This window comes from Netta rufina (genome assembly GCF_964035555.1).
Source record: "Netta rufina genome assembly, chromosome: 3".
Classification (NCBI taxonomy): Eukaryota; Metazoa; Chordata; class Aves; order Anseriformes; family Anatidae; genus Netta; species Netta rufina.
Window position 1 is genome coordinate 34,082,497 of NC_140125.1, and position 19,229 is coordinate 34,101,725.

Sequence of the window (19,229 nt, forward strand, 5' to 3'; positions counted from 1 at the left end):
CGGTAGTGTTCCTCATCTCAAATAAAGACACAGGTAAAAGCTAAAGTCAGCTGGGTATATTGGCATTTGAGGTTGCATAGTAAAAGAGAGGTTATGATGCTGCACTGTAAATGAGTAAGCTGCAAGGGATATGAAAGGAGGGCAAGAAGTATGTGTAAAAATGGGCATGTTCTTTCACCAAAAGCCAGATGGTGTAGCCTACATTTGGACTAATTTTACATGCAGCACGTTCATCTAATTGATGGATGATATCAGTATTCTTGGTTTTACAACTTAAAAGGAAGGGTCTGATTTTAAATCTATTCTTCACAAATAATATTACAAATCTAGCTGCTCCTAGAGATCTTAAGGGAAGTGCTTACACCTTGTGATACATCATAAGAATTAATAACATAATTGGCGTGTGAAACATTTTTCTTTGAAAACACCATTCAAGAAGAAAACACCATTCAAGAAGACACGGCTGTCTGATAAGGATAGTGTGATAACTGTAAAATTATACAAGTCACAAATAAGTGTAAATGCTATAAAGATAAAAAAATACACTTAGGACTTCTCTAACACTTCTGTGTCCTCTGTAAGTGGATTTGACTTGAGCCTGAAGCCATTGACAGACTTTAACAATGAAACATGTATCCTAAGCATCGGCAGTCAATATTTAATATTTGTACAGAACAGTAAGCACATTTTGGTGGTCACCGATGCTGTAGTGCTATTGGATGCCTCATTTATTTAACCATGCTTCTTTAGGTGGTAGTATTTGACTACAGCAAGATAGCCCAAATGGCAATTGCACAAGAGGTCCTCTAAATTGCCTAGTATACTGCTTGGCTCTCCATTCCCAATGAACAGGAAATACTACGTCAGACATTCATGAATCCTGTTATCGTCTGCTCATGACCTTGACCTTTTTTGTGCTAATTTTGATAACTAATTGCTTTAGATTTCATTTGGGATTGTTGGACTCACTTCCTCTTGTCTGCTTTTCCTCCCCACCCTGTTATATAGAAACTGAAGGGTTTTTTTAGCAGAACGTTGCTTACAATCTAAGTTAATATTTGTTTGTTAGGTGGTTGATAATGCTTTCAAAGTGGAATACACATTTGCAGAGATTTGTGGCCTGATATAACAAACAAAAGCTTTCATAGTAATAATCTGCTATGAGTTATCTTAGGAGAAAATAGGCATGTGCAGCTCCAGCATTATAATCAATAACTTTTGCCCCTTGCAGCTATAAGGATCTTCCTGTAAATTAAAAGGTCATCTGGAGTTATGAAAAAATATATATAAATTTTATTGGTAGTCTGTTACTTCTAGCCATTACTTTTGCATAGGTGCCTTACAAGTTTTTTGCCTTCCTGCTTTTCTGCCATTGAAGTGTTTTTGTAGGTGAAACTAGCATCTCGGATTCAAGAGCTAGTCTCTTCCTGAATAATTTTGGAATTTGAAGTCACTAGGAAAATTTTGAATGATGATCTTGCTTAAACATGTAAGGAATACTTAGGGAATGAGTTTAAAGAGACGTTTTAATTTGATTGCATGAGGACAAGGTAGTAAATGGAGTGGGGAAGAATGAATCGCCAGAACATCACAGAGAAAGATCTGTGAAGTATTCTATAAACAGTAGTTTTCCAGTATTCCACCATTTAAAGCAGAAACAAGAAACAGCTTTATCTGGTAGGCCAGAGAATTAGAGTGAAAAATATCACAGAGAGAAGACCCACTAAAGATAGGTGGTGTAGAATTTATCTACATGCTCAGTCTAGTTTTCTGAAATGTAATGAGTTAACAAGAAGTTAGCAAAGTTCTTTCTGAAAGTTAACCAGAAGTGATAAATCTATTGTTTATTGAGTAGAAAGTGTAGAATAATTATTAAAAAAATGTGAAAATAGCTGAATTGTGCGATGCTAAACACCTTTTAAAAGTAGTATATTTATACATTCAGTATCTGTTGATGATGCTCTTATCTGTAAAATACCATGTAAAAATCCAAGTGATCCCACAGTTGTCATAAGATAAGAGAGATAAATAGGCAAATCCAGATGATTTTTACATTACAAAATGTATTCAGCACGCACTTAAAAATTAGTAATGTAGATTAATACACCAGCAGCACACATTTGATGACGAAGTTTAAAGACAATTGAATGCATGTTCTGGTGAACTTTGTTGGTGAAGTAGCTGGAAGGAGAGTATGTAGAAGTGGTAGAACAGGCTTCAGCATCTTTAGATTGTCATGCAGGTGCAAAGGCCTGTTTTCTTTTATAGCTTGACACCTAATTCATTCAAACTTGAGAAATTCCTTGGGAGCTGATAAGACAAGAAGTGTTCTTTCCTTGTGTGGTCTGTAACTTTAGGTTGAAACACTGAGATCTACACACTTTAATGTCTTGTATCAGTGTAATAAGAACCCACACACTTCTAAGATATGTGTAAGAAAGGAGCAACTTGTGAATGCAAACTGCATTTTGATCATCTTTCTGGTTGCAAGTCATACAATTTTATGGAATTGATATAATACCTGTGGTATTTGTCAATTGCTCTTCTATTGCAATTTAGAAGTCTTCAAACAATGTTTATTTTAATTTAGAAAGTGAGAAACACCATTCATTGTTCTCTAACATAAATTTAAAAACAACAGGAGTTTAATGCTAAAATACACAGTTGTTTAAAACACGCCTACATTGGAATCTCCTAGTTTAAAAAAAAAAAAAAAACAAAAAAAAAACCAACAACAACAAAAAAAGATGCATAATTGAAAGGCAGTCTGAGTCTTACCACTGAAAATTCATCTTTTAAAGAAAAAGAATAAAAGTCACAAGTAAAAGTAAAGGAAAAAAAGATTTGAATCGAAATGATTTAGCTGATTGAAATAACAGTGACATGTAATCATTTAAATTGCATAATTTTTCGTCAGTTCTCTCTGGCTCAAGTATCGTTCACCAAGGACACAAATCTATGCATATTTTGGTTGCTCAGGAGAGTAGTCTATTAAATATATGGAAACTATTTACTTGTTAAAAGGTCTTTTAAAATCCAAATGAAGATAAAAAGGAAAAAAAATGCATTATTCTCAAATTTGAATAGTTTTCAAGAACAATAAAAAATATGCGCAGAGTAAGTATAAAACACTGTGATGATGATAGTAAGTCAGTAAGGCTTTTTTTTTCCCCTGATGTAAAGAAAGAATACATTACTTTATCAGTTCAGTATATGAGTTATGATTTCAACCGAAACAAATGCATTTATTGTCAGAGGAGATTTTCAGTAGGAAATCTGACAAAAGCTGAGAAGAATTACTCTCAATTTTAAAGCAGGGGTCAGAAAGTAGTTGTACAGCCAAGTCAGGGTAGAGTCTTAGAACATTATATTGGAAGAATTTTCCTTTTATTATGTAGGTCAGTACCAGAGATAATCACAGAAAATGCTGTAGGCAACTTGGTTTTTATGCACCAGTTGAGAGTAAGATTTCAGTAGATGAGTTTCTGCAACAAAACTGCAGTGTAAGTCTCAGATCTGTAACTATGGACCAAGGGAATATTGATTCAACACTAAGTGGGGTGAAGGGATTTGTAAGAAAGGTAATTGATCTGGTGACAAGTGTTCATGAAGTCAATTTAGAAATAATGAAGAAAAATAATACTTATAGGGGAAAAAAGAAAATAGAAAAAGAATGGACTGTTGTGTTAATAATTATGTGAAAACATTTTTCTGTTTTTATTAGATGGTTATGTATTTTAAAAAATGAGAACGAATTCAAAAAAATGAAAATATTCATGCATTGAAATTAGTTTGTAACTATGCTGCTCTAGCAGAGAATGGTATCTGTGTTTTCTGATAGATATTTCTACCAAAAGAGAATTTCCAGCATGCTAAGGACTTAGCTCTGTAGTATGTTAAAGGGAGGGTTGGGCTCAAGAAAATAATTGAATATGGCAACTATATGTGGTATATACATGTTTAGAGGTAGGAAATTTGGGTTATGGTACGTAAAGGATCGGCTGGTTGGAAACAATTGTATTGGAGATAACCTTTGCAATAATGTGGGCTGGATGTAGCTTCTGAGTGAAGAACTGTTCACTGGCCTAACTCAATGCATTTAGTACTACTTCTGTTCCAGTTAGTTATGAATTGAGGGTTATATTTGGCTTTTGAACTTTACAAACGGATTTAAGGACTATTGATTCAAATCATTATTTGGATCGGTGTATAGAGATTTCTATGATTATATGATACTGGCAGTTTTTGTTATTTCCATTTGCTTTTGCAGTTACCCAGTTTCTTCACAGTATTGCTTTGTAACCATCTGAATATTGTAAATTATAGCACTGTTTTTGTGATAAGATTTGGATGTTTTGACAGATGTGGAGCTGTTTTTGTAAGCGATATGATCTACCATGCCTGAACTAGATTTTAAATGGTATAAATAATATTGTTTGTGGCTATTATACACATTGCTGTGCTATACCTGCCGATTTTTCCAGATGCAGATCTGTACAAACATTGAAGTTGCCCAGAAATAGAAACACACAGTAAATGATTCTACCATAGAGCTCTTCATCTTGTGCCTTATTCCATTTTTTCCCTGGGTAAAATGTGTGCAAGCAAGGGTCGCAATTAATGTTGCAAACTTGGTATATGTATTTACAGAATATATATATAGATGTATACTGAATATATATATAGATATATAAACATGAGTAATTATGCTTAGTTCTAGTTGCTGTTCTGTGAAGCAGCAGCAGCAGATGTGTTGTTGTCCAGTCTCAGTCCCTCAACCTATTTGATGTGAATGACCGCCACAGACCATAAAACTCCATCAAGCTGAAAGAAAATGCTGGTTTGGTTTCTTAATTGGTTACATACCAAACAGGCTATGCACAGTCCAGCTATATGATTCTGGGAAGAATTGTGTTTTTGTGGATTCCTCATTTTTTCATTAAAAACAAACAAACAGAGTCTTCTGGGGAGCTCGATGTGCTTCTGTTTGAACGTGTCATACAGTCAGGCGTGGAATATTTAATGCAGTCAAGAGCGTTTTCATTTTTGCTTGAAATAGAACTGATTGCGAGCCAATCATTGCAGAGGTTGCTTATTTTTTCTCTTTGGTGAGTAGATCGATCATTAACACGGAATGATAGGGGATTTGTTTGTTTTTCCCTGATGTATAGAGAGCTTTCCAGGAACATGTGAAGAACTGGGTTGGATGTCTTTCAAGAAAATACATATATTGAAAACAGACTTCTTTACATGTGATTGCCTTTCTTTGGGATAGCTAAAGTTAAAACACTTCACCCATGTGTCATATTTCTAATGTACTTACCATCATATACTCTATGGTTGCTGGGTCAGGCTCAGCTACTGGAAGAATGTGTGTTTCCTGCCAAGTAATTTTTCAACAGAGACTACTGTGTATCAGTCAAGGTTTCACTGTATAGGGAAGCTATTCTTAAGAAAAAGATTGCTGGAAAACAGTGGGTGTTACCTGAGATGTTCTAATCAAATTCAGGACAAAAGAGCTCGAATTGTCTGTATTTTCTTTTAGTACTCCTGTCCCCCTCACCAAATAGCTAAAGATGTTCTTGAGATTTGCAGCTGAAGGAGAATAGTTGAAAAAGGTTTCAGCAAAAGAGTGCTTTGCTGGCCTCGGGGGAAAAAAAAAGCTGTGCTTTTCTACTACTGTTACTGCTTAGAGCAGGTGAATACTTGTGGCTTCAAGTTACAGGTATCTAGATAAGACGTAATATTTTTTCCTCCTTACAGACATCTAAGGACATCTAAGTAACATTAAAGAATTATGTTTCGTATGATTGCCAATTAAAAATGAGCAAATTACATACAGACATACCATTTTGTTTTCATTTTTCCCTTAAGTTTTCTACATGTGTAACAGAATAGAATCTCTACATTAGGTAGAAGTAAGCTGAAAGTGTTAACACACTTGCAATTGATAACATTGTCTTAAGAAATTTCCCTTTGGATGCCTTTGCTTTATTTTTTATATATTTATTGCTTGAAGTTACTGAGATTGAAATTATTGAGAAATAACCATCCAATTCATGAGTTCTAACTAAAACTTTTGTGCTGTATGTAGATGTTTATTTTGAAGTGTTAGAATATGTTTTATAATAAAGATTGAATGAGGCATTTGTTTGTATGTAGCAGAAGAAGTGTTTGTGTTTTTTTATTGCTCATGTATATACTGTTGTGCAATTTACTGTAAGCAGAATGCAAATGAGAGTTATATGGTAGGTAAGCTCAAGTCTTCCAGCAATAGAAAGAGTACAGAATGTTTCCAATACGTTATTCTCCTTGAACAGGGTGTTCTGGTTGGAATACAGTTCATTTAAATAGCTTATAAAGAGGCATGTATGTTTTTGAGCATCACACACAAATTAACAGTGAAATACTATATATAAAAGTTACACTAAAGAGTTTAGCTGGACTATCCCCTTCTGTTTGTGGCTTTTCCAAGGAAGTACTACGTCTCTTGAAGAAGACATCTATGATGCATTACAAAGCACAAATGTTTAACATAATTTGTTCTGTAGAGCAATTTTATTTTAATGCCTGAATGAAGGGGCAGGAATGCAACACAACCATCAGTGGTACCTTGGTATTCTCCCTTGCTGAAAATCGGACACAAGCCTTTCTTTAAAAAAAAAAAAAAAAAAAAAAAAAAAAAAAAAGTTTATTTACTCATGCTTTTAAAGGGAGTAACAGCCAAGGCCTCAAATGCATCAAACGTAACATTTTTTCTTTCTAAAATGTTTTAAGTGTACTGTGTCTTAAAGAGAGGACTGCATTGTTTTTAAGTTAATGTCAGGTACTAACAATGAAATTAGACCTGTATGCATATGCCACAGAAAGTACTGTCCTAAAAAATAAAAGCCTATATTGGGATTCTTCTCAGCTCAGGAGGAAGCCGTATAGTATTTGCTGAGGGATAACTGACGCCAAGTTTCTTCAGCTGTATAGGAGGAGAAGGAAATAGCAGAGGAGGAGCCACAAAACAAACACTATTAAATGGCTTTTAGCATAGATTTCATACATACTCGATCCTGTGAGTACTTATGCTCTTGAGGTGTGGAGCATCTTAACTGAAGTATCCATCAAAACAGGTTACTAGGAAGGAGCTATGGGGAGGGTAGTGCAGAATTCAGCACAAGAAAGCTTTACATTACAGATCAACGGGACTTGTGTGTTCAATCCATGTTTTTTTGTTGTTGTTTGATTGGTTACTAAAAAAAAAAAAAAAGCAACCAAGAAGTATCAGAGTAGCTGGGGAATTAATCTACGTGTAGAGAAGGGATGACAGTGATTTGAAAGAATATATATAGAACATATTTGTTTTAATTACAATTAAAGAATATCAGAATATTTGCTTGTGTGTAAAACTGCTAGAAAGCAGGGCCAAATTCTCATAACTTTAATTTAAAAAGCGAACAAAACCACACAAGTAACCTCAAATGCTGAAAGTCTTGATTTTTTTCAGTGTAGTGATTGCAGAATATCTTTGTTTTTTTTTTTTCTTATAACACAAAGTGAAGTAGTTAAAATGCTCTTTTCAATTCCAATGCACTCAGCTTTAAAAACTTGCAGCCAGAAGCATTCTCCTTGAATGTTTCTGTTGAACTTTGTTACTTTGTTTCAGGTGTTGCTTATTTTTCTAGTTGTAGAATTGCATTGCTTCATTAGTAGTTTGTGAAGCATCCAGACGTCTTTGCAGCTCCAGGTCCCCATGTAACCATTCAGTTGCTTTACAAAGTGGGCAGGCAATACTATAAAACATTTTGAAGTTAGCTTTAAGAAATTTTAAAACAGCTGTGAGGGAGGCCACTTCCTAGGGAGAAGTGTGGTATGCAGTCGTCCAGTCAAAAAGGGAAGTCTTCATGGCTACCGTGTTTTAATGAGTCCAAGATATTTGAAGGAGGAAAAAGGAGGGTAAGATTGTTGCCCTTTTCAGAATTGATCTTTTGCAGAGTTTTCACAGAACATACTCATTCTTCTGCAAATTTGAGTAATGTAAAATCACCAGTAAGGAGTGCTGTGCAGAGATCTTGACATCTCTTCATAATGCAGGAAATGGTCTTTAGAGTTTCCATGAATCACAAATCAGATTATAGTAGTGTCTCCTGTAATATATTTGCCTTAAGTTTGTAATGTCATAATTCCTCTTAGAAAATTAGATAAAGGGAGGGAGGGGTTCTTTCTTGATGTTGAAATATATCCTTGTTTAATAGCTTTTGTTTTGTGTTTGGATGCTTTAGTTATTGACTATTCAGAGATTTTCATCGTTTGCAGAAATATATCGTTTAAAAATCTGACCTTTTTGAAAGAATAGCTCATGATTTCAAGTCAGTTAAGTTCGTGAGCAACAACGTCACGTCTTAAATGTCCAAGTGTTGTTCTGAATAATGTCTGTATGCTACAGTAAGCCAAAATGTACGGTTTTTCTCTTTTTATCTAGTGATAAAACTGGCGATCCATAAGGTAATAACTATTTGGCTATTATCTCCATCTCACAATTTAGACTAATCTCAACTGTTTTCATTTTTTCCACATGATATTCATATTTATCAACAAGAATTTATTCTTTCCTATTACACAAAACTTCATTGTATTGTATGAAATCTGCTTTTATTGCTTCATGATTTCTGGCATTACTTCGCTGAATGATGAAGTTATTTTGACCATTGGATTTCAGAAGTCTGGTTATGTCTCAGTGGTCTTGCTTTCAGGAGCTCTTGGGTTGAGAGCTGTTAAAACAAGTTTATCTGGATTGTAAACATGATTTGTTGCTTTTATGAAGTATGTTTACCAAAAGAGTGTAACTCAATGAAATTACATATCCACAAGCTACTAAAATACTTATTCCATTTTTCTTAATGTACTATATCTGATTTTAGTCACAGGAAGGAAAAATATGGGAAACCTTAATTATTCTGTATATTTAATTCTTTGCATTTGTTGCCTACTTTCTTGAGGTTGTATTTAATTTTTGACATACTCCTAGTATACTTTTGCAGAATGGGGGGCTAGGTAGGTGTTAGGGAAACAGAATTATTTAGGTTACAGTGCTGTGCAGTTTTTAGTTTTCATGAGCTTAGCAAGCAGAGTAATAAAATGGGATACATATTTGTCTTGACATTTGGTAAGGAAAGTATAGACTTTGTTCTTTATATAGAGTTTTTTTTCAGTCTGCTGGTTATCAGCATCTTACTTGTAATTGTAGCACATGTGTTTCATGAGTACAGTTCCTGCAGTGGAGTTCTGAAGGGAAAGCTTCCTGTTTATGGTATCTGGTAGTAAATACTTAACTACTAAGCCTAAGAAAGGGCTGGTAGTACCCTAAGCAAGAGGATGAAAGCCAAGTCTGAGCAAAAGAAGAGAACTTGTTGGAGGGTTAATTGTTTTTTTCCCCTGTAAAGGTTGGATGATGTTGATGTTGATGCTGGGGAGTAGCACTGGAAGTGGGACAAAGCAGGGGAAAATACAGAGATGGATACAGAAGCTGTGGTATTTTCATCACGTTTGAGTAAATTAATTTGCATGAAGTATCATTTGGCAAAGCTTACGAGCAAACTGTAACCATCAGTTATTAATACAAATGCTGAAGCATGGTGTTTTTATGATGTAAAGCAGGAAAACACTAAGAAGACTGCATAGTTTGCTAAGGATTTGTTGACATATGCTAAACAAACCTAACACACAGCTGGCAGGAGAATTACTGTAAGAAGCATGGAGTGAAGGGAACAGCTAGAATATAAGAGCAGTAATGCTGTTAGGTCAATTTGCTTGTTTTAAAACATATACAGAGTTAATGGATATAAACAGAAGAAGGACCAGGAAAATGGAAATGGTTAGTTAGGCAGAGCGTGGAGAGGTCAGGCTGGTGTATGGGATTCTAAGAAGTCATCACATTTAGGAGAAAATAAAGAAAAAGGACTTGAGAATCCCATGAGCTTCATTAAGAGGTTGTACGGCTGGTGTTTCCACGATAGGAGAGATTGGAAGTTCATTCTCTGAAGTTGATCTGTTCATTCTCTTTTGTTTGCCAGGAGTTGAGTAGTACATGCTGGACCAGGGTGATAGTGAGAAAGCAAAACGTGTGACAGTATCAGATTTCTTTTGGCATAAATCAAGAAAGAAGTGAGGTGGAACAACTGTGGCTGGAACACTGAAATTGAAAATGTGGTTGTCAGAAGAGATAGGTAAACGGAAAAGGGTTCCAGTCACGTTATGGATAAACGATATGAAAACACAAGAAAATGAGACAAAATAGTGTGGATAAAATTTTGTCTGTCGGTCAAGACTATTTTGAGGGAGATGTTTTACTGGGACCAGCAATGTAAGGTTTCGTTATGGACAAACTCATCTTTGGTGTCGTTGAGGGGAGAGATCCGGTTGGAAATGAATAGTTGTTGCACAAACAAAAGCGTTAGGCTGTTTTCAAAATGTCTTTGATAAGTAGCAAGTACCTTACTATTTTGAAAAGACAGGGATTTGGGACTTTTGTGTTGGGATTTTTACCTCAAATAAGCTTGGATCAGGAGATCCTTCTGCTGAGATTAAAGAAAAAAAAATGTATGTAGTTAGTTTTACATGCAAAGGGACAACTTTATGAGAAACTAAATAAGCAATTTCATTTGGTCTAAAGAGTTTAAGCATAGAAGGAAGGATGTGAAGGTCTGCCATTTATTTACCTAAGATGCAAAAAACTACCTGAAAATTATATTTTACCAAAAAGGATAAAACTTTGAGGGAAGGATTTCAGACCAGCTGGATAAATAAAAGTTTAAGAGAAGTGCTGTAGGTCAGCTGAGAAATCAAATAGGATTATGCCTCAAAGGAAAGGACATATTAGTAACCAGGAACCATAAGGTTATAGTAGTATTTCCAGAGATTAAGTACCAAGATAGGGTCTGGTTTAGATGAAAAAATGGTACTTCCATCAGCCATACAAGTAAAAGATGTGGAGAGGATAAAGAGATTGAAATTTAGCTAGGCTCAAAATTAAAGCAGGTATTTTGCCTTCAGGACCCTGGTGATGTTACATTTGATGTTGAACATAGAAGCAAAGCAAGAATGTGTAGTAGGAAATGACATCCAAGCTGAAATAAATCATTAACATGTAGACAAGTTTTGTAGACAAAATCAGATGAGTTTGATTACTAAATTAATTAGCCTGAGACTGGTTAGTAAAGTGATAAAAGCTCTAAATCGATCGTTTCAAAATTATGTGATATAATTATCCAAAACATAGACATCTATTGGGCTTCTTAGCCTCATAATGAAGACTTGAGAATGAGATGGGGAGAATAAATTTTAGTTGCTAGAGCGGTCTTTTTTTTTTTTTTTTTTTTTTTTTTTTTCCTATGGCTATAATGTAGTCTTCGCTTGTGGTAAAAAAATTACATCAAAAACATCTGTTTTTGTTGTCTCCAGACTGTATTAGTATATCTTTCTGTACTGTACTCTTATCTATGGCAGCTGAAGCCTTGGGAAAAGGAAGGTTTTGTAACATGGACAACCAGGGAGAGGGAGTTGATCTGCTGAGCTTAATGTTATTAGGTGGTGCATGTAAAGGAACTCATACATCATTTAGGGTTGTGAATTCTAGATGGCTTCTGATTTAGTTCTGTTTAGCTAGTTTTAAGGCAGGAATTTGAGACTTGGGTTAAACTGAGACACCAAGTCTTACAACTTTTGACTATGGTGCAAAGATTCAGTGTTAACACAGATGATTAATAAGAAAGGTCTCTTGGCAGTTCTTCTTTGTTCATCTTTTTAATGTATAGTTCTATGATTAGACAGCTGTGCAATAACGTTAGGGTTCTAATTTTCTTTCTAATTTCTTTCTGCTGTGCAACTCAAATTTTATTTCTTTAAGCCTCTTTCAGAAGCATACAATTCAGTAATTTTTTATTAACTTCTTTTCTATACTTCACTAATAGTTAGAATTATCAAAGTTTGTTTGTTTGTTTGTTTGTTTTCCAACATGTGAGTGCATAAAAAGGGATTTTAATAACTTCAAAGTTTATTAGTGCTTATTCTTTTTTTTTAAGGATCGTATAATACTCATATATTCTACATATATTTTTAGTTTTTGTTGGAACTCTAAACAGAGTGCAGTGTTTTGGGAAAGGGGAAAATTCTGCCTGTTAAGTCATATTCTCCTTCAAGGTGTCATTTAAGTTAGACCTTTCTATTTAGAAAGGGTAGAAAGGGGATATGGCTACACGTTTTCCAAACTGCTTCCTTTTGAAAAATAGTTTTTATTTGAATTATATTTTTTTCTGGAACAATTGAAATGGAGGGCAGGAGGGAGAAGCTAAAACAAGAACAAAACATTTTGAACGACTTAAAAGATTTTTTGCCTTCCATCTTGTGTTCACCTCAAAAAAAAAAAGTTATTTTACTGGACGTGTATGAGATTTTCTGGCTTTGTTCAGACTTTAGGCAATTATTATTTTTTTAAATTTCTAACTGTAGTTTACTACTTTGGCCTTGTAAAATGATTGCCCTGAGGAACTGGATGATTTTTCAGTTCTAGTAGTGGCAGTATTTTGAAAAACATGCTTGTGCATAGTATTAGAACATTTCAGCATAATTAAACTGCAGAATAGTTTTTTATATTATTCATAGTCAAGTAAACTCTGTAATTAAATAATTACTTTAAAGATTTTATTTGGATCTCTCTCCTTTTGGATTGCTCAGAACTATGTGAAGAAATGTGATTTTATGTAAGTCTGTCCCTTTCTTTACAAATACAATTCAGCAGTTTTCTTGGGGTAGATTTCCGTGTAATCTCTAGGAACAGGTCTCCAGAAATAATTTTCTGAGAGTGAATGTGAATAAGATCAAATATTTTAAATATTTGTATTTAAAACTAGGAGTTTAAACATGGATTTAAAAGCCTAAATTATTGTTACCTGTTCTAATTTTTCTTACTAACAGAATGAAGCAGCCTAATAAATCTTGTTGCCATCAATAGTGGTTACAAAATTCTTTGCAGCTTAAATCATGTAAATACTTATTTTAATTTTACAGAACTTTTATTTGCATTCCCATATGGTTAGGTAGCAAAAAGATTTAGAGAGATCCTATCCCATTTTTCTTTTTGTTGGGAATCTTTGCATTTATTTCCTATGCTGAGAAAATTCTGAGAATTAGTTTAGATCCTCCAATAAATCTTTGTCAAAGTTATATGCAGGATCTACATAGGTTAATCATGTGAATGCAAGTAATTTAATGTTCCTTTTTCTGTAAGTCTGGCCTTAAATTAGCTGTTTTAGTGAGGTCTGGCTTTTTGAAAAACAGTTGTGCACTTATCTTAAAATTTCTAACCAAGTTTTTGGCTTTAGCTACCTTTTAACATTTTTTTTTCCTGCTATTGAGTTTTGATTTAATTACCTTCACAGTGAATTTACGAACAAAAGTTAGTGCTGAAGTTACTACATTTTTGCTATGCAAACATTGTTATTCCCTTCCAAAGAATTTCAGAAGACAATATTTCTTCATCATAAATAGAGAGTCCTACCAAAGCAGAAAAGGCTGAATTGAATTACACTCCAAGTCACAATAACTTACTCTATATTAGAAGCGTGTTTCCGAAAGCATGGCTCAGTCTTCCTTTCTGTCTTTTTTTTTTTTTTTTTTTAAATAAGAAATTTCATGCTTACAGCATGCCAGTACTACTTTGAAGTGAAAATCTAGCCATAAAACTGAAATGCATTAGGCAAGGTCACTTTTAACATTTGACACAATTTTCCTGTGCAACTGTTAGGATTGTAAATTTGATTCTTCCTCCTCTGAAGTTGCACTCAGAAATTTTAATCTCTTTAAAGCTTTGAATTTATCTTTCTTTTAGGTTGATTAAATTTAAGTAAATAGTAAAGCAGAATATGCTTTGCATTTACAGGCACTTGCAGACCAGTTTGAGGATGCAAATACTTCAGTATCTGAACGCATGAAGATTTTCTACTGCTGTCAAGTGCCTCCACGTTGGGCCATACAGGTATCAATCAACTTCATTTGAAGCTTTCTTTAACAATATGTAGTTCTCATCAATATTGATACTACATGACTCAAAGTCAAGGTGGTATGCTGTGATTTTGCGTTGGAACACTGTGGAAAAAAAGGTGTAACATAAGAACACAGTAGGTTTTTCTGGAAAGTAACCAAGTTGTACAATGTTTTACTTCCAGATGTCTTGTTCTGTTATGCATGGGAGTAATTGCTTGTAGTGTGGTTCTTCTTTATTTTCCCTTTTCTGTCCTTAAAAAAAATAAGCAAACTTTCAAGCTTCTGACATACCTTGTGTAAAAATAATATTTTCATTGTATCACTATTTGCTACTGATGTTTATACCACAATTATTTGCATCTTTCTTTGACCTGTAATGATGATTAACTTTGAGTTGTTTTCAGGAAGTGGATCATGGTCAAAGCAACCAAATAGGAGACAAAAGTATGTCGAAGAACCGCTTAACTGACAAAGCTTTTATTTTCTGGATGTGCCCTTTTTTGCTAGTTTTGAAAGGAGATTTTTTTCCAAAACTAAAACGATTATCTTGAACATAAATTCTAGAGAAGAAATATACATACTAGTCTGATCTGATAATGCTGTATTTAACAACAAACTTAAGAAAATATATGCATTACTTATCTCCAAAGGTGCGCATACTGTTTATTTTTTAATGGTGTTTTATTTCTTTGATTTCTAACCTAGATGCATGTTGCTTTAACAGTCATATTTTCTCCAAGCATTTTCAAATTATTCCACACAATCTTTCAACAGGCATTTGCAATAAAACTAGCAAATGTGGTTTTCATTTCCAGTTGTCAGAGTGGCACTTTTCAATCCAAGCCAATTTTCCAAGCCAAAGATAGAAATACTAAAATAGGGGCTCATAATGGTAGAAGACTGCAGTCTTCTAGTTATAGTAATGAAGAAGCATTGCTTATATAAATTTTACCAAATTTGACTCTAAATTTCATAAAACATAAATCTTATTTAATTTCAGACGCTGGAAAATGTAGTCGTTTTTTTCAAATTAATTGATATTAAGTGAACAAATTACTTAGTTACAGACTTTCACAGTTTATGCATTTATTTAAAAGAACTGTACTCAACTTCATTTTTTTTTTGACAGCTAATCTATTAGTGTATGGTGACTCCTCAAATTTGTAACAGGCATTGAAGCCAAGCCTGTAACGAGAGATCCATGCCATCTACACAGAACTAAAGAGAATCTGTTCAGAATCACCGGAATCACTGCAGAGGTTCACTGTGTGGGATCTCATAGCATAATTAGGTGTCCTTATACAGATTGTTCTCATTTTGTTTTTGCAAACCAGATTGTATATATCTTACCCGTAGTAAATAAGTTATCCTTTCTTCAGAGATGAAAACCTATATGCAAATTTAATCTCCTCTTAAAAAAAAATAAACAGAAGACCAAAAGCAACTTTTCAAAGTCATAAAAACATACCTTGTTTGTTTTTAAATTGAAAGAACTCTTCTCTTATTTTCTTAAACACGCTGAAGTAATAGCTGGATCTGAAATAACAAAGAGGTTGGTTTATCTGTGAGGAAAACTTAACTAAGGATTTGAACCTGAACCCCAATCTAATACGGATTTGACTGGAAACTAACGCACTTCTGCAGTGGTTGTTTGGGGCACTTACAGATTTCTTACAGTGTCCCTAGCACAATTGTTTCAGAGCCTTTCTCCATCTGTGTTTGCACAGGTACAGATTGCTGTGGCAGGCATTGCTAGAAGAAACTTTACTGCCTTCCTTTAGGCTGTTTCCCACTCTGTGTTCCCAACATACTGCTGCAGCTGCTCTCCAGCCGCATAGGCCATGTGCCTCACTTAAGGGATGGAAGTTCTCCTCTCAATTCATCCTTCACATGTGTGTTTCTATTTTTATATTGTATTGTAAACTAGTTCAAAGTAGTTGAGTTACTGGCATAAATTGGAGTCAAATCAAAGCAATTATTTTTCTATTGATTTTTTTGTAAGGTATATAAATTTTTGAGGCTTCAGCTTGGGGTTTCAAGAGAGTAATTTCATATTCTGTCTGCTTCTTGTTGATGTCAGAAATGCCTCTAACATCTTTTAAAAACGTAAAGAGGACTGTGTACCTTCTTTCAGTTTTGTGGAATTTCTTATCTTTCCAGCGCCAGCTTGCAAGCTTACTCTTTGAGCTTGGATGCACCAGCTCTGCCTTACAGATATATGAGGAGCTGGAAATGTGGGAAGATGCAGTAATCTGCTATGAAAGAGCAGGACAGCATGGGAAGGTAAGAAAAACTGTTTTTCACAGCTGAGAGTCTTGCGGTGGGAACAGGAATAAGAAGCAGTCAGACTTGAGCTGTCAATGCATTGATGACCTTACTGAATCTTACAGAATCATAGAATGTCCTGATTTGGAAGGGACTCACAAGGATATTACTGAGTCCAGCTCCTGGCTCTGCACAGGACTACGCAATAATCAGACCGTGTGTCTGAGAGCATTGCCCAAACACTTTTTAGACTGGCAGGCTTGGTGCTCTGACCACTTCCCTGGGGAGCCTGTTCCAGTGCCCAACCACTCTCTCAGTGAATAACTTTATAATTGACATGTACTTCTGTAGGGTTATTGTGAGAAAAGTCCATTTAGGACACATGACATGTGAGTCTATTATTACCTGTGAATGCTAAAAAAAAAAAAAAAAAAAAAAAAAAAAAAAAAAAAAAAACAAATAAAAATAAAAATCTGGGATAATGACTACATGAAATAGAAGTGGATAAATAACTCAGGATGCAAGAAAACACTTAAATTGAACACACTGAAACAATTCCCAAATATTCAAGGAAAATTAAGTTAACAATTATAGATGTGCAACAAGGTGTAACATGGGTATTGAATGAAGGTTGTAGCAGTCACTCATGATAGAGTTTGGGAGCTTTATCAAGAGGGAATCTGCTTTCTTTCTCCCTTGATTTCCAACCATTAGTTGTAGCTTTTACAAGTGCTTTAAACAGAACAACATCAGTGCTTGATGTATTTAATTACTTTATGTTAACATATAAAAACTACAGAATCAAACACTTGAGGCAAAAAATGGCCTAAGATTAAAAGGCATTATCTTATTTTGTGAAATCTGTTGATATTTTGCTGAGCCTCTCTGTCATTTCTTTAAAACTGCTGCAGTTACATGTGATCAGCTCCAGGCAGAGATAATTTAAAAACCATCATCTAGCTATGTATAGATGACAGAATTTTTAAAAAATGCTATGAGCAGGCGGTAGCAGCTTGATATTTTTGCTATTCCAGTTAGAGCATTAGTAGGAGGATTTTAGTGATGCCTGGAAGCAACACCTATTTGTGTGTCAGTTTAGCTGTGTTCTCTTCTGGTTCTCTTCTGTTCTCACACAGAGGGACTGTAACAGGAACTTACGGTATCAAGGATTGTTTTCAGTATTTAGATAACTTTCAGAAATATTCAATTTCAGACAAAAGTATCTTTTTTGTTTTCCTCTCTGTTCTCTTCTTCTGTTTGGTATGTGGTAACATTAAATATATGTATGCCTTTGTAAAGACATTGCTTATAGTAATTTAAGCTTACTGAACAGAGACCTATAACTTAATAGACAAAACACAGAATTTCTCATATTTACTTATTATTGTTATCATTCACCAATGACTAGATTTCAATCATTATAAGCTATCAGGTATGCCTTGCTGTCAATTCTGTGTCACATTATGCATGCCTTGGGGGTACTATGCTAATACCACAATCTTTCAGTACAGTGGAGAAGTAGAGGTCAATATTTTCCATTTCCTGGAAATTCATTCTGTCCTAGTTACATTCACAAGCTGCCCTTAGGGAGTTATGAAAATGGCACTCAGAGAATAGGACAGGATATCTGCCACAGGAAACTGCTTAGAAATGCTTTCAGAATGAGGGTTTGGGCTGTACTTTGAAAACAGAAAGCACTATGTAAGTACTAAGTAACAGTAGTGATATTAAAAAAAAAAAAAAGCTTCAGATCAAAAAAGCTGGAAAATTAGAAATATTTATTCGTACACCAAGGGGAGTAACTTTGTGCTCCTTATCAGAAAGCTTGCAGTGTGTGAACTGTGTGTATTTATCAAAAATGTTGCGGTTTTTAAATATCGTACTTTTTCTTTTTGAAATGCATGAGGAAATACTACAGCAAGGTGTTCTTCAGTGGACATTCATGTCATTTAAGACATAATAAACATGTGCCAAAAAGAACAAACTCTGTTAAATAAATTTGTGCATGTTTTTCACTTACAGCTGCTTTTATATGGGAAACATTAATTTAAATACTGAAAAACCTAATAAAAAAAAAAAGGAAAAGCTAATAAAACAGCCAAATATCAACAATATCGATTAGTCTGCGTACTTAGGCATCAAAGAAATATGTTCCTTCCTCCATTTTCAAATCGTGCACTGACAGAAAAGTCAGAGGATGTAGATACGGGTACAAACAACTCCACATTATACACTTGGAAGTGCATAGTTCACTCAGTTATAACAGGGCAATATATCAACTCAAATTGTGCAAAGAAAGATGTCACATTTAGAAAACTTTTTTTGTGGATCCTTTACTGTTTTAAGATATGGCTCTATATTCACTTGTTTCATAATCTGAACAAAAATAGTAAAAAATGATATCATAACATGAGTCAACAGAAGAGTATCATAGTGTGAAGCAGTGAGCAAAGCGGGGCACAGAAAAACATCAACAAAAAAAGTATTACAATCTGAACACACAGTATGTTGATGGTTGCTGTGGCCTTGTCATTCACTTGTATTCCTTTAGCGGGCTTCCTGAAAAGCAGATGCTAACCTCTGTCATTGTAGTGAAAACTGGTGTTGAAAAGTCTCTCTCATTCTTTCAGTTGTGAGGGAGACCCAGAGATCTTGAGAGTATTATTTACATCAGACAACTTTCTTTGGTTTAGGTGATGACTCTTCAACCTCTCCTGAAATAGATACTGCACTAAAAATGGTTTTCCTTTCCCTGCTAAAGGAAAAAGAAAAGAGGGGATGAGCTGCAGATGTGGATTTTCAGTTCTTCCAATAGAAGCGAGGCCTTTCTCTCAGGCAGGAGCTCTAGAGCACAGTAGCTTCTCACCTTTGACAAAATCACGAGAGCTGTTATTCTGCTGTACAACACAGCTTTCAGCCCTGTCCCCATCATTTCC

The 19,229-nt window shown here is 34.6% G+C and overlaps 1 protein-coding gene across 2 annotated transcripts in view; it reads left to right on the forward strand.

Moving 5' to 3' along the window:
- The window catches only part of TTC27 (tetratricopeptide repeat domain 27), a 111,333-nt gene that overhangs the window by 66,446 nt on the left and 25,658 nt on the right, over window positions 1–19,229 (forward strand). For both annotated transcript variants that reach the window (XM_084284974.1, XM_084284975.1), the window contains exons 11-12: window positions 13,925–14,020; window positions 16,189–16,311. In XM_084284974.1, coding sequence (XP_084141100.1) covers window positions 13,925–14,020; window positions 16,189–16,311 — 219 coding nt within the window. The remainder of the gene's footprint in view (window positions 1–13,924; window positions 14,021–16,188; window positions 16,312–19,229) is intronic.